The sequence below is a fragment of the Ciconia boyciana genome, chromosome 10 (assembly GCF_034638445.1).
Source record: "Ciconia boyciana chromosome 10, ASM3463844v1, whole genome shotgun sequence".
Lineage (NCBI taxonomy): Eukaryota > Metazoa > Chordata > Aves > Ciconiiformes > Ciconiidae > Ciconia > Ciconia boyciana.
In genome coordinates, this window is record NC_132943.1 from 38,432,093 (window position 1) to 38,445,529 (window position 13,437).

At 35.5% G+C, this 13,437-nt stretch overlaps 1 protein-coding gene across 4 annotated transcripts in view; it reads left to right on the plus strand.

The window, feature by feature from the left end:
* NCKAP1 (NCK associated protein 1) overlaps nt 1–13,437 on the plus strand; it is a 61,833-nt gene that overhangs the window by 21,081 nt on the left and 27,315 nt on the right. For 2 of the 4 annotated variants that reach the window (XM_072874233.1, XM_072874235.1), the window contains exons 3-15: nt 2,337–2,429; nt 2,629–2,685; nt 3,657–3,799; nt 3,882–3,972; nt 6,140–6,277; nt 7,013–7,061; nt 7,531–7,687; nt 8,302–8,358; nt 8,897–8,993; nt 9,218–9,324; nt 10,459–10,591; nt 12,075–12,156; nt 12,604–12,662. In XM_072874233.1, coding sequence (XP_072730334.1) covers nt 2,337–2,429; nt 2,629–2,685; nt 3,657–3,799; nt 3,882–3,972; nt 6,140–6,277; nt 7,013–7,061; nt 7,531–7,687; nt 8,302–8,358; nt 8,897–8,993; nt 9,218–9,324; nt 10,459–10,591; nt 12,075–12,156; nt 12,604–12,662 — 1,263 coding nt within the window. The remainder of the gene's footprint in view (nt 1–2,336; nt 2,430–2,628; nt 2,686–3,656; nt 3,800–3,881; nt 3,973–6,139; nt 6,278–7,012; nt 7,062–7,530; nt 7,688–8,301; nt 8,359–8,896; nt 8,994–9,217; nt 9,325–10,458; nt 10,592–12,074; nt 12,157–12,603; nt 12,663–13,437) is intronic. The other 2 variants (XM_072874234.1, XM_072874237.1) reach the window with 1 other exon arrangement.

The following is a 13,437-nucleotide window of genomic DNA, read 5'->3' on the forward strand; positions in this document are numbered from 1 at the left end:
CCTTTTTGCCATATCTCCCCGCTTCATGTACTGTGGCCCAAACGTGTGTGGCTTTGAAATTGTAGTGTCCTCCAGAAGTGGACAGTCAGTTGCTATTTGTTATACCAAACATAGGTGTTGTGTACAACAGCCTCTAATCTTGATAGTCTCCCTTAGCATTGCACCTCGTTTAGTGTGAGTTAGGATTGCAGTAGAAAAAGTTGTTAAAGCGTATGTACAGTTGTAATGCAAGTTTTGGTTTCGTCATCTTTCTGCACTAGAATTATTCCTATTTCTGAACGATAGCATGTGGTCTGTTCCTGAAAACTCATGGACCAACTCCTCAAAGTCATCCAATTCACGCTTGTGTTAGTTGCACAGAAACAAACCCTATTTCTGCTTGGTGTTTTAAAAACAAATCACTTGCAATAAATAGTTTAAATGACAGGGTCATGATGAAGCTTAAAACCAAGCATCTTGGGCAATGAATGTTCATCGTGTAACAACTGTTGACTGATGAAGCAGCCCTGAAAGTACAAAGCGCTCTTTCCTCTGGGGAGGTCCCGAGTATAGATGCAGGTTGGCCCGAAGGTTTGCTGGAGCTGTGCAGACCTGCAGGAGCTCCAGACTCCGCACGTGATGATGCTGGATGCTTCCTTCTCTGGGCACAAGGCAGTTAAAGTTTAAGGTACGCACTGGGAAAGGTAGTAGCAAATTCATAGGACAATTCCTAGGACTTATATTTGAAAAGAGGTTTTGTACAGCAGCGGTTTAAATGGAAATTACCTGTTTCCTAGTGCATGAGATTATCAGGAGAAGTTACAGAATAAACACATGTACTTGCACCTATTTTTCATTTGAGTCCCAGCTGATGACTATGTGAAAGAAACTTAAGTATTACATAGGGCAGGCATTCGAAGTCGGACCTTCAAAGTTAAACCCTTTGCTCTGGTTTAAGAGTAGGCAGGAGTATTTTATAATGTAGCCATTCCAACTTGCTCCTAATTCTGTATATGCCTGTCTTCTTGGCTATAATGAAATTCTTATGGCTCAAGGCTTCTCAAAATCGTAATTGCTTCTAAAAATCATAATCGCCTCTAAAAATTCAGAGGAAAGAAGCAAAAGTTATCTTATATATGATGTAGTGGTCCAAGCAGTCTATTTTTTTAATTTAGAGGAATTTTAGTGCTTTACATAAAACTGAGAACACAGAGCACAACTTTATAAAGACTGGGAGATGAAGAAGCGTGTTCAGTTCTAACCTCTCATATGAAAATAAGCTAACCAATTTGAAACAATTTATTTAATCTTTCTTATAATTGATTGCTCTTGCTGAGAAGAAAATCCTATTTAACTTGATCAGTCTTTAATTTAAAATCTTGCAGCTTTTTGGAGGGCACTTTTTCATATTAAGTGTTATGACTGCTTTAACTCATTTCAATTCATATATCAGGAAAGAGACTTAATTAGTAGCTGGATATTGCAAGTTAAATAATTGGATTCTTGCAGTGCTGTGAGACTAATACATAGATAAACAGAATGGCTGTTCAGTAACAGCTGCTTTTTTTGTGTTCTTAATTGTAATTAAGTAATCTGTCTGGTTCCTCCAGAAAATTTTGAAAAATATGGAAATTAAATGATATTTCATTGTCTGTTTAAAAAAATAAAAAAAAAAAAAATCTATGTGAACTATTTTATGCCTTTGTATTCACACTTGCCTCTTCCATTTTATCCACCAGTGTCTAATGCTAGTGTTTTGCTTCTTTTTTGTTTCTTTATTTTGTTGCTTTTGTTTGAATGTATTATTGTGTTTATATGGAACTGGTCAAAGAACCGTTACTGTATTTTATGTTTGTATCTACATTTTATTTTGCATGCTTAACGTGGCTTTGCCTGGATATTCTTTTTGGTAAGTTCAGAATTTAAAAGCATAATGTTTTTCTGTAGTAAAGTTTGTAACCTGCCACCTTCTTTTCTCCCACCTCAAGTAACATCATTGGGTTTTTTTGTCATACTGATTCGTGCTCATGTACTGTTCTGCTTTTGCTAATTATACATATGATAACACTGTTTTCCTAACTACCCATTTTCATCTCTAGCTCAGCTAAACAATATGACTTTGGTACTAATGTGTACTAATTTAACTTTTATCTTCAAAGTATAGTCGGCAGCTGTTAAAATAATCTGTTCTGAGAACTCTGTGTGTATTTGAGACACACAGAACCTCAGTCTTGGAAAGCTATGTTAAGGCTTCTTTGCATAGCCTGGTGGTTACTCTGTGCTTCACAGGTATTATTTTTCAGCAGTCTTCTCAAGATCTTCTAAGAACAGTGTGCATGTTTATGTTTCTGTTCTAGCAACAGCTTGCTCAGCTCCAGAAAGAAAAATCGGAGATTCTGAAGAACCTGGCATTATACTACTTCACTTTTGTTGATGTTATGGAATTTAAGGTAAAGTATTGCAAATATGACAGTTGTTTTGTCACATCAGGTTTCTGTCTTTTTATTTATGAAGTAACATTATATAATGAAATAGCCGAACTTGTAGCTCTGTTCTTTAAAAAAAAAAAAAATCGGTCTCCCTCACTAAGTATAGGAAAGTGGTTTATTTAGATCTTTTTAAGCTAAAGTTGTTCCTTTGTTTTTCAAGGACCATGTTTGTGAGCTGCTGAACACTATTGATGTTTGCCAAGTCTTCTTTGATATTGTAAGTTTCTGGGTTTAAACTTTCAAATGCCACTTAAAAATGTTTCTAATCAGAGTCCTGTGTGGAGAATTAGAAAGACTTGTTCATGTTAGTCCAAGAAACATGACATCTCTAGTTATAAAAATGCAGGAGAAATAAAAATACTGTAATCTTCAGATCTCTAACTTTTATAAATAGCTTGAAGTCAGAAGATAGACCATTTTAAACAGGCTACTTATGGACAGCAGTAACAGTGTTGTCCATTACCAGACATACAAATCTTCTGTAATTTTTGCTTTATTGTATCTGTAAGTTTATTCTTAGAGGTTTATTGTCATCTATATGCTTAAGCCATGTAGGCTTACAAAACAGCAATATTACTGCTAAGGGATATGTGAGGACATAACTTCTGGTATTGGCTAAAGCAAGTACGAAAGCAGCTAGAAGTGTTACATTGGGGGGAGGGGGGGAAGCCAAAACACCCCAAAACAAAACCTCAAACACCTTTCCTTTTTGGTTTCAGCTTTGTCACCTTCCTAGTTTTAGTCATTATTCTGAATTTTGGCTGACTTAGTTTCATACTATGAAAGAGGAGCAGGTACATATCCTATGGGATGATCTTACCAGGCCAGTGGGATATGGGCTAGTTTTTTTACATTACAGAGTCTTATTAAGATATAACTCACAGGTCAAGGCACTCGCTGACTGCTTAGTAACATGCAAGAGAAGTTTTCCTATCTGTCAGCTAACCTGTGACACTTGAGCCTGGAAGGATTTATTTGCATGCTTGCTTTCATGAATACAAACAGTTCTGGGGATTTGAGTGAGTAAATTAAGATTGTAAAAAGTCCATATGCACACAGAGCAAAAACTTTGATCAAGACAGTCTATTGTATCTAAAAAATGCTGAAAATTGGTGGAAAGTTAGGGAAAAAGTTTTGTACTTGTTTCCGAAAGTTTTAGAATGATAATTTACTGTTTTTTACCTCTAGACTGTAAACTTCGATTTAACAAAGAACTACCTAGATTTGATTATAACCTACACAACTCTAATGATATTGCTGTCTCGAATTGAAGAAAGGAAGGCTATCATAGGATTGTATAACTATGCCCATGAAATGACCCATGGAGCAAGGTAAAAATCTGTTGTGTAGGAAGCATGTTTAATAATAATAATAATAACTACACCTGAGTGAATTGTTTGTTGTTGCTTTTAGTGACAGAGAATATCCACGCCTTGGCCAGATGATTGTGGATTATGAAAATCCTTTAAAGAAAATGATGGAGGAATTTGTACCTCACAGTAAAGTATGTAACTACTTTTCACAGGAATACAGTAACCTTAATTGAGAGAAGCAGAGATAAAAAAGTAAATATGCAAGAGTTTGTTTTGTCAAAAGCCATCAGGTATAAATTTTACAGGAGATTTTACTTATAATGGATGTCTGGGGCTGGGGATTGATACCCTATTAAATAACAGAACCTACAGAAATACAGGAATGCTAAGACCCATTGGTAAGGTTCCATTTTATTCACTAAGGTTTAGAAATTGATTAAAAATCAGTTGTGGATCATCTGAGAATAGCTACATCTGTTTTGGTTTGGTTTGTAGCTTGATATTAAGGAGATTTCTAATGTTTGTATGAAACCTTTTTTTTGCTGGTTTACCATCCTAGATGAATGTGGTTTTCTATTTTGTAACCTGAGGGTTTTTGCTTTGGATTGTCCTTAAACTGGGAATGCTGGAGATCACCACTGCCTCTTTCATAATATCTCCTGTACTCAAAAGCTGACATTGTGTACCCTGCTCGGTTGGCTTCGCTAACTTAAATGAACCCAATATCTTTAGCTTTTTCTGTATAAATGTTTTTAAGCTCTTACTCTTACACAGCTGGTTGTGCTGCCGTTCTGTGATGATTTATCTAGGCTGTGTTTTCATATGAGAATACCTTGGAAAAGTGACAGAAGCCTCACCAAAGTCAATGTTTATCCTGTTTATCACTTCACATTTGTCCGCTAAGCTTGCTCCTCTGTCAAAGGAAACTAGATTTGTTTGATCGGTACTGACCGACTGTAATTTATAAAGGTGTTATTTTCTAGGTGCTTGCAAATTGATTGCCTAACAACTTATTTTGGAATCTTTGGCAGGAATTTAAGTTAAATACTAAGTTATCGCCTGAAGTTTTTAAGGTTTGGGGGTTCTTTCCCCTGTTTTGAAGTCTAGGTTTATGTTTTCCTTCTCTAGTCCTCTTGAGATTTTTCTTAATTTCCTTAAACTTTTGAAGATAGTCACTAGAAGTTCAGAGAGTTTTTCAGCTACTTAAGTCCCGTGAAGTGAAATGGTTTTGAATACTTCTCATTTGTCTAAATAATTTGTAATCTTATTTTTGTTATACTGTCTTCTGCACGATTCTTGTCTTGTTAGGACTTACTTAGCTAAGGATCTCATTTGCAGTTAATCTTTTCTTGTACAGATTTTAGCAAAGGTGCTTCACTTTTCAGTATTATTTTTGTTTATGCTTTTGTATGTAATAGTGGACCAATCCTTTCCCTTGAAATCTTTTGTAAAGCCATTTTTTCAGTCTGATTTTTGCTCTTCTGCTTATTCTTTGCTAGAGGTATAAACTGGGGTCAGGGATCCCTTCAGGCACCATGCTATAGAAACAAATACTTAGGTTACTCTCTCATGGAACTGCACACTTAACTTGACCTTCCATCATCTCACTACTTTGCAGTAAATCTGACAGTTGTTTGGTCCTTTAAATTAGCTTCAGCACGTGACTTTTTTTTTTTGGTGCCTGAGTGACCTTCTTTGCTCGCATAATGCTTAGACCTGGCTCCCTGAGGACTCATACAAGCACCGGTATTGATGCAAAAGACAGGGAGAAGGTGTGGGACACCACTTGCTTGGATAAGCTTAATCTGCTATGAAGATGCTCCTGTAAACAGTATCTGCTCAAAATAATTATAAATTATTAGTGAAGAGGGAAGGACATACTAAACGAAGTGGCAGAGAAGGCAATAACACAATAATTGGGTTGCTTGAATAAATAATTAACAACTTTCAGTTGTACATAACAGATTTGTTGTCCCCTATTGATATTTTTTTTTTCATGTCCTCTAATTCTGTACTCAGAGTTTTATAACTCTAATTAAAGAAATAATAACCCAAAACCTCCTGCTTCTCTTCATCCCTCCCTTAGCCTGGAATAGTCCTTTATATGTGAAATAAACTAGATGCATTGGGTTTTAACCTCAAGTTTAATTTCAGAACTGGTTCAGTAAAATGTTTAGATTATTGTTAGTAAAAATGGTGAGAAAACAGCACTACTGGTAAAATAGTGCTTAGTGTCTCTTGTGCTTGGAGTATGGCAGTGTCAGTACACAGTTCACAGCATGAAGTAAAGAACTTTGATATTTATTCAGGACTGAGCCTTGAGGACACCTTTGAACTAATCATTGGTCATCTTTTTAGTCCCTTTCAGATGCTCTGATTTCACTCCAGATGGTCTATCCTCGAAGAAATCTCTCGGCTGACCAGTGGAGAAACGCACAACTACTGAGCCTCATCAGTGCCCCCAGTACAATGCTTAATCCTGCACAGTCTGACACAGTATGGCCTTTTAATTTGCATTATATGATAATGTTAAGCAGGGTTTTGCATAAAATAACATAGGGATGTTTTGTTTTCTATTCGATGACCTTTATGTGGCTTTTAATCAGAGAAGTAAATAGGTTAGTTGAGAGAGGTGAATACTTTAGTACAAGGGAAAAGTTTTCTCACGTTAATTAAAGCTTCTGTTGGTTAGCTCATGCCTTCATTTTCAGTATTTGATAATCAAAAGATGAAGGGAAGCAATGTTAACTTCTGCAGTGTAGATGGAAGGAATCCTGTGTACCGTCTCAGATGTTTGTGGGCCAACAGACTGAAAATCAGAACTGATACTTCCTTTAAAATTTTTATATTTGCATTTGCTCCCTCAGTTGTGTAATGGTCATCTTTCTGAAAAAATTCAAGCATTAACAGCTGTCAGGTTGTGATTAGTATACCTCAAAAGCCTTTAGTTCTTTAATATTCTTAAATACAATGTATGTTTGAAGCTAAACATTTGTCAAAATTGGTTCACCATTTCGGTAACGGTATTGGAGGCTATGGAAGCTCATTTAATGTTCAAACCCTTAGTTTCTAGAGGGTTGAAACAATGCCCTGTTAGTAATCAGAAGCAGTCTTCCATGATTCATGAGCATTTAAGGCTTTATCTGTACCTTTTTCTAAAAAGTACTTCTTATGAAATGCATTGTCTTTTATATAATTACTTTGCTACAAATTACTGGTTTTTTTCAACAGATGCCATGTGAATACCTCTCTCTGGATGCAATGGAAAAATGGATCATTTGTGAGTACAATGCTCTGAAACAGCTCATGATTGTATTAAAAAAATTAGTTAACGTTTAAAAGACTGCTTGCTTTTCTGTACTGTACAAAAGCTGTTGTATTCAAATTAGATTCTAGAGAACTTGATTAGATCTTGTTTGTATGTATCGTACTTCTACATGCAGTGAAGTTAGAATTCAGCGTATGATGGAATAGAGTTTGTCATCAGTTTATTCCAGACTTTGACTAAAAGTGAGTGGTTTAGTAACTCTGAAAATTGCTGAGTAGTATCAGCATTAAGTAATTCATGTTACAAAAATATTACAAAAATACCTCCACTAGAACAGTATTTTTTCATCTATGGTATCCATTAAAACAGTTTATCAATGAACTATTTGAACTATTTAAGAGAAAATGCATAATAATCTCACTGTTCTCTTACTGTCTTTGTGCATTTGGTTTGTGGCATACATCACTGTGAACTTTTGAAGTTGGATTTATTTTATGCCATGGAATCCTAAATAGTGACGCTACAGCTTTGAACCTTTGGAAACTTGCACTTCAAAGCAGCTCTTGCTTGGCTCTGTTTCGAGATGAAGTATTCCATATTCACAAAGCTGCAGAAGACTTGTTTGTAAACATACGAGGGTAAGTTTTAGTTCTCTTTTTCTCCTTTCAGGACTTCTGTTAAAAAAGTATCGTTTCTTGAAGAACTGTTTTGAAAATGTTACTTCTACTTCATGTAAGTTCTGCTTGAGGATAGTCAGTACGCAAACATTTTTGCTTAGTATCTTGACTGTTTCTTTAATGCATAACTTCCAGGAGCCTGATTTCATAACCATCATGCCTTTTTTATCTCAGTTCTGAAAAAGTCTGGTGAATCAGTCTCTAAAATGGCAAAAGTTAAAATTAATGATCTCGCCCACAAATCTTAATCTAGGGAAGAGAAATGATGTCACGAATGCAGAGTTTGCTTGAAAAGTTGCATCTGTCTGCCACTGTTTCTGCAATATATCATATGAAAACTCAGGCAGTAACAAAGTTGAGGTCTCTACCAGCTAATACCAGCACCACTTCAGTGGAGAGTATTTTTGGTTTGGGTATACAGTTTTAGCATTTAGCTCTGAGCAGGGAAATAAGTCTTGTGTGAGTGTTTTGCTGTATCCTAATTCCTGTGGCATTGCAGCTCCTCACAAGTCACAGCTCTTTCTAAATTATGCTACTGATACTTATTACTGTATTGGATTGTTTTTTACTTGCAGCTACAACAAGCGTATTAATGACATCAGAGAGTGCAAAGAAGCTGCTGTTTCACATGCGTAAGTGTCTTACAAAGTTTTGCTGACAGATTTTAGTGTTGTTTTTCTTAGTGAAGTTATAAAGACTGTATAAACAGGATTTGTTGAATGCTGAACAAATTGTGCATTTTCAAATGAGATCAGGTACCGATTGTTCTTTTAAATTTGGATTTACTTAACGGTATGCCATTATTGATTTAACTTCCCAAGTTTTAGATTATTCTTCAAATTTTCAGGACAGAAGCATTTAGTTTAGATATGCTCCAGTTTTTGTCTAATTACTTAATGTGAAGGCAAACTAAATGGAAATGTCTTAGTGGAGTCAAATGCAAATCACAGACCGGGGCAGAGAACTTGGTTTTTAAATTTAATCATACTTCAGGAATATACAGCGTTGATGATGGGGATGCCAATTTTAATTGAACCACATCCTTTGAAATACTGAACTTTTGAAGTTGGTATGTATGAGCTGCCTGTGCTGGGGATTAAATGTTTAGAAGAATCAAGTGTTCTGTGGTTAGCACAGTGCATGATGTTTTGGTTTGTTCTTTTGATGCAGTGGTTCAATGCATAGAGAGAGACGCAAGTTTTTACGTTCTGCACTCAAAGAACTGGCTACTGTCCTGTCTGATCAGCCAGGCCTGTTGGGTCCCAAGGTAATTACGGTTCTTATGTTTTGCATTGGTGCAATCTTACTTTTTGTTTCTCGGTGATAATATGACATTTAGTTTGTTTGTGGGGGGGAAAAACCCACACTTTACTCTGAGAGAAAACCTACTTAGGTTATAAGATTCTTTGGTTTTAGAGACTAGTTGCCTCTTAGTGTGTACAAGGTGTCCAACTGTTGTATATAAGCTTGTGAACAACTTCTCTCTTTCAGGCACTTTTTGTATTTATGGCATTATCCTTTGCTCGTGATGAAATTATTTGGCTTCTTCGTCATGCAGATAATATGCCAAAGAAGAGTGCAGATGATTTCATAGATAAGTATGTTAACAAGGTTTAATGTGACACCTTAAATATTTATGAGAATTTCACAGATGAAATGCATTTGAAGGCAAGGGAATCTTGGGAAAGGATGGCTACATGGAAGAGTTGGGACTGTTCAGAAAATCTTTGCCTGGAAATCCCAGAAACTGAAGCACATGGGTGAAAGATTGTTTTCTCTAGAAAATGTACTTGTAAAAATATTTTACAAAAGTTTTATGCATTTTTTTCCGTTGAGAAAGCAAAACAAAAAAAAAGCTTTATCATGTGTCTTCAGTGTTACTGATTTGCATTGAACAAATCAGCGGTGGGGGGAAGGAAAGTGTCAAAAAGCTTGATTTGTTGATTTGTAGAATGTCTCCTGTATTGTAGCAACACTGTCTTTTAAATCAGATAAGGTTTATTTATATAATAAAGCATTAACGTCATCATAAACAAAAGTGAAAAATGAGAAATGGGTTTAAGAGATTTATGGATATGGATAGGCAGAAGGGCAATAGTTGTCTTTGAGTTATTCTCAAGATTATTGAACACAAGATTGAACTGAAGGTCTGTGTATTGACCACAGGAGTTTAAACAACAAGTGACAATCACAAGGCTATTTCTACAGCTGGAGTAGGAAAACCTTGGGTTTTCTTCACTGGACTAGGTGCTAGGGATGGAGGTCCCACAGCCTCTCTGAAACAACCTGTGCAAGTATTTAACCATCCTTATGGTTTTAAAAAACAAACAAGCCAAAACCAACCCAACAGAAAAGCAGTTATTACCATTGTATTTTTCAGATTTGACCACTTCTATGAAAAAAATTTTTTTTTTTTTTTCAAATTGAGCACTATAGAAGGGCTTCTTCAAAAAATAAGTGGATAGTTATACAAACCTTTGAGGATTACTATGAGGGCATCCTGCTAATTTATCTCCTGTTGTGTGGATTTTACCTGGCAGAGAAAATTACCTATGTAAACTCATTTTACAATGTGACCAAATATTTTCATACAGAAATTGCCTATTAATAATAATTTTAAAAGCAAGGTATGGGAGGAAATCCCCTTGAGAAGCATTCCACTGGTAGAAATTGTTTTTAATATTTTTTGGATGTTTTCTTATTTGTAAGCTTTTCCTTGTCATCTTGCCTAGACACATAGCCGAGCTAATATTCTACATGGAGGAGCTCAGAGCACATGTGCGAAAATATGGACCCGTGATGCAGAGATACTATGTACAGTATCTCTCCGGCTTTGATGCAGTGGTCTTAAATGAGCTTGTTCAGGTATGGCAAGACTGTGGGTTTGGCTTCTCAAATGCAAACTTTAAAAAGGGCTATTTGTCCAAAATGTCTTTATGAAATGCATCCTGGTTTGTGGCTTTTGATGAACATTATGGAATAAGGCAAATTAACTTAACTTGCTGTTTAATTCTGGGATTTAGAGTTGTACTTTTGGTTGTTATACGAATACTTAAGTGTTATTGAGCAATGTTATGTTCAGAGACAATGAAACGAGTACTGCCACTGAAGGAGCTTTGCAGAAACTTTTTCTTATTTAGCCTGACAAAGAAATGATAAGCTCTCTGAACTGTTTTGGTTTTATTCCCTAGTGACCACTAGATGGAGCCCAAATTTCGCGACTAGGTCAGCTACTCAAACTTGACAAGTTTGTACTGTAAGCTTTTTTGTTGTGTTCAAAAATTAATTTCACACTTCAAGCATTACATCAATTACTAGAAAGTGGAACTTACATACACTATTGTTTATTTAAACGAACTATTTAAACAGGTTAAATACCAGTTTGTGTCACTATTTAAATTATTAAATGTAACTGAAGCTTAGGTTTACCTTCAATACCAAAAGAACTGTATTTGGGGCTTTTTTGCTTATAACTCTATATACTTACATGTTAACCGATTTTTTTAGAGTGATAGAATTAAATTCCTGGGAAATTGTTTCCTGGGTTTAGTGAATGACTTCTAAGGGCTGTACAGGTGGCACAAGTGTTCTGTGTTTGGATAGGGTAATCCTTCAGATCAAACTGAAGTGAAAAAAAAAAAAATTGGCTTGAATTTTAGCTGTAATTAATTCTTAACAGGTATCAAGCACAAGACTAGACAAATGATTGAGTGGTAACTTGGATTTTTTCAGCCTTTAGGTTAAAATGTCAATCATAGCTGGAATTATAAGAAACTTCTGTATTTTATTTAATAGAAATATGATCTTATCAGTTGCTGAAATTGCTTTTTCATTAACTGTTTCATTTTGTAAAATTTGAAAACTTGATAGCTCATCTTTCAGGTGGTATAAATCATTCAAATCAATGTTAGTAAAAAACTGTTGAGAGGCGCGTTTGTGGGAAGCAAAGTGATGCTGATGTGGACTCCATTATATCCTGCCATGGCCCAATTTTCTTTGCAGACAGATCAGGTGCCTGTAGAGGTCAGAAAATTGTTTGCTGTCTGCTGTATAACAGGAAAATGTTTGGTGTCCATTTTGTAAATGACTACAGCCTGAAAATGCATGGCTACACTTACTGACAGATTTTTCCATTTTGAGCAGATGTTGGTTTGGAAGCAAGCTTTTCTAGGTATTTGTCGTCAACAATGAATTAAAAAGTGAAAGCTGTTAAATAGTACTATTTGAAATATTCCATCGATGAAGTTACCTTTTGTAAATTTTTGTACTTTTCAGCTGATAAATTGGGCATGGGTATTGACATTGTTTCGTAAACCAAACACAATAATAGCAACAATATTTATTTTAGAATCTTTCAGTGTGCCCAGAGGATGAATCAATCATCATGTCCTCTTTTGTAAACACAATGACTTCACTAAGCGTGAAACAAGGTAAGTTGAAATGAACTTGGGCAGATGGTAACAGAATGACAGATGCCTCTGGAAGCTTCATTGCTTTTTGTTTCATGCAATCAGTAGAAGCAGATAACTTGCATAATCTGAATTTGTTCCCTTGTTTCTCTTTCATTACGGTATCTACATCTTATTGTATGTTCCTTTTCCAGGGCAGCTCTATACAGATAGAGCTTTTGAAGAATGCTATTGGGAAGTAATCCTACCTTTTAATTTAGAAAGCGTATTATATATATTTTAATCTAGATATTTTAATTCCTATTAGCATGGCTGTGCTGGATTGAAATTCTTAGGTAGAAGCATGAGGTTCAGTACCCAAGTAATTCTTCAGTACTTTTGGGATTTTTTAGAAAGTCTGATATAGTATATCTGAATTTGTAGTTGTATTCCCAAAGGTTTTATGTTCTCTATTTTTCCCTGATGCAGTTGAAGATGGAGAGGTGTTTGACTTCAGAGGAATGAGATTAGATTGGTTTAGATTGCAGGTAAGACTTTGGTTTTCAGCATCACACATATTTACAAAATGTTTAATAAATTACTGCTTTTCTAGATTACTCTCACACTGTAAGTGGATGACAGGCTATCTAAGAATAACATACTCTTTTAAAATGAAACAAATACTTAAGCAGATAAGTTGCTGCATTTTGGTGTAACTTTGCATTGCATACTTTTTGCAAATCATTCTTTCGGGTGTTTATAACAGTTCGGAAATAGAATGTGTTGAGGATGAGCAGTTTGGCGGCTCTGCGCTGTACGGAGTGTGATTCAGCCTGCCCAGCCAAGGGAGGGTAGAGACTGTTCAGAGAGAAAACAATGTTGAGTGAGATCACTTCTGTGCATTGCAATAATAGTATCTTCACTTGACTCAATAGAGGAGAGTACGGTTTAGACTGTAAATCAGTTGTCTCAAGGTTAGATAGACATGTTATTTTTATATTTTCAAAATATGCATTCTTTTTCTTGCTTTCCAAAACCTGATTTTTAAAGGGGGGGTCTCACAAGCGCGTGTTTGTGTTTTGTTAATATATTTGTTCTACAGTTTATCTGTCAATTGGTGTCATATTCAAATGACATTTGGAGATTTCATTGAAAGGCAGTTTGCTTTTCTTAAGCTATAGTGGAAAGATAAAATAGTCTATCCACGGTCTTTTAAGTACATAGGTGTCCTATGCATAGCATAATCAGTATTTAACCTTTATGTTGGGCAATAGCAATGGAATTTGCAAAAAAGCAGCTCTGGATATAACATAAAATTTTTCT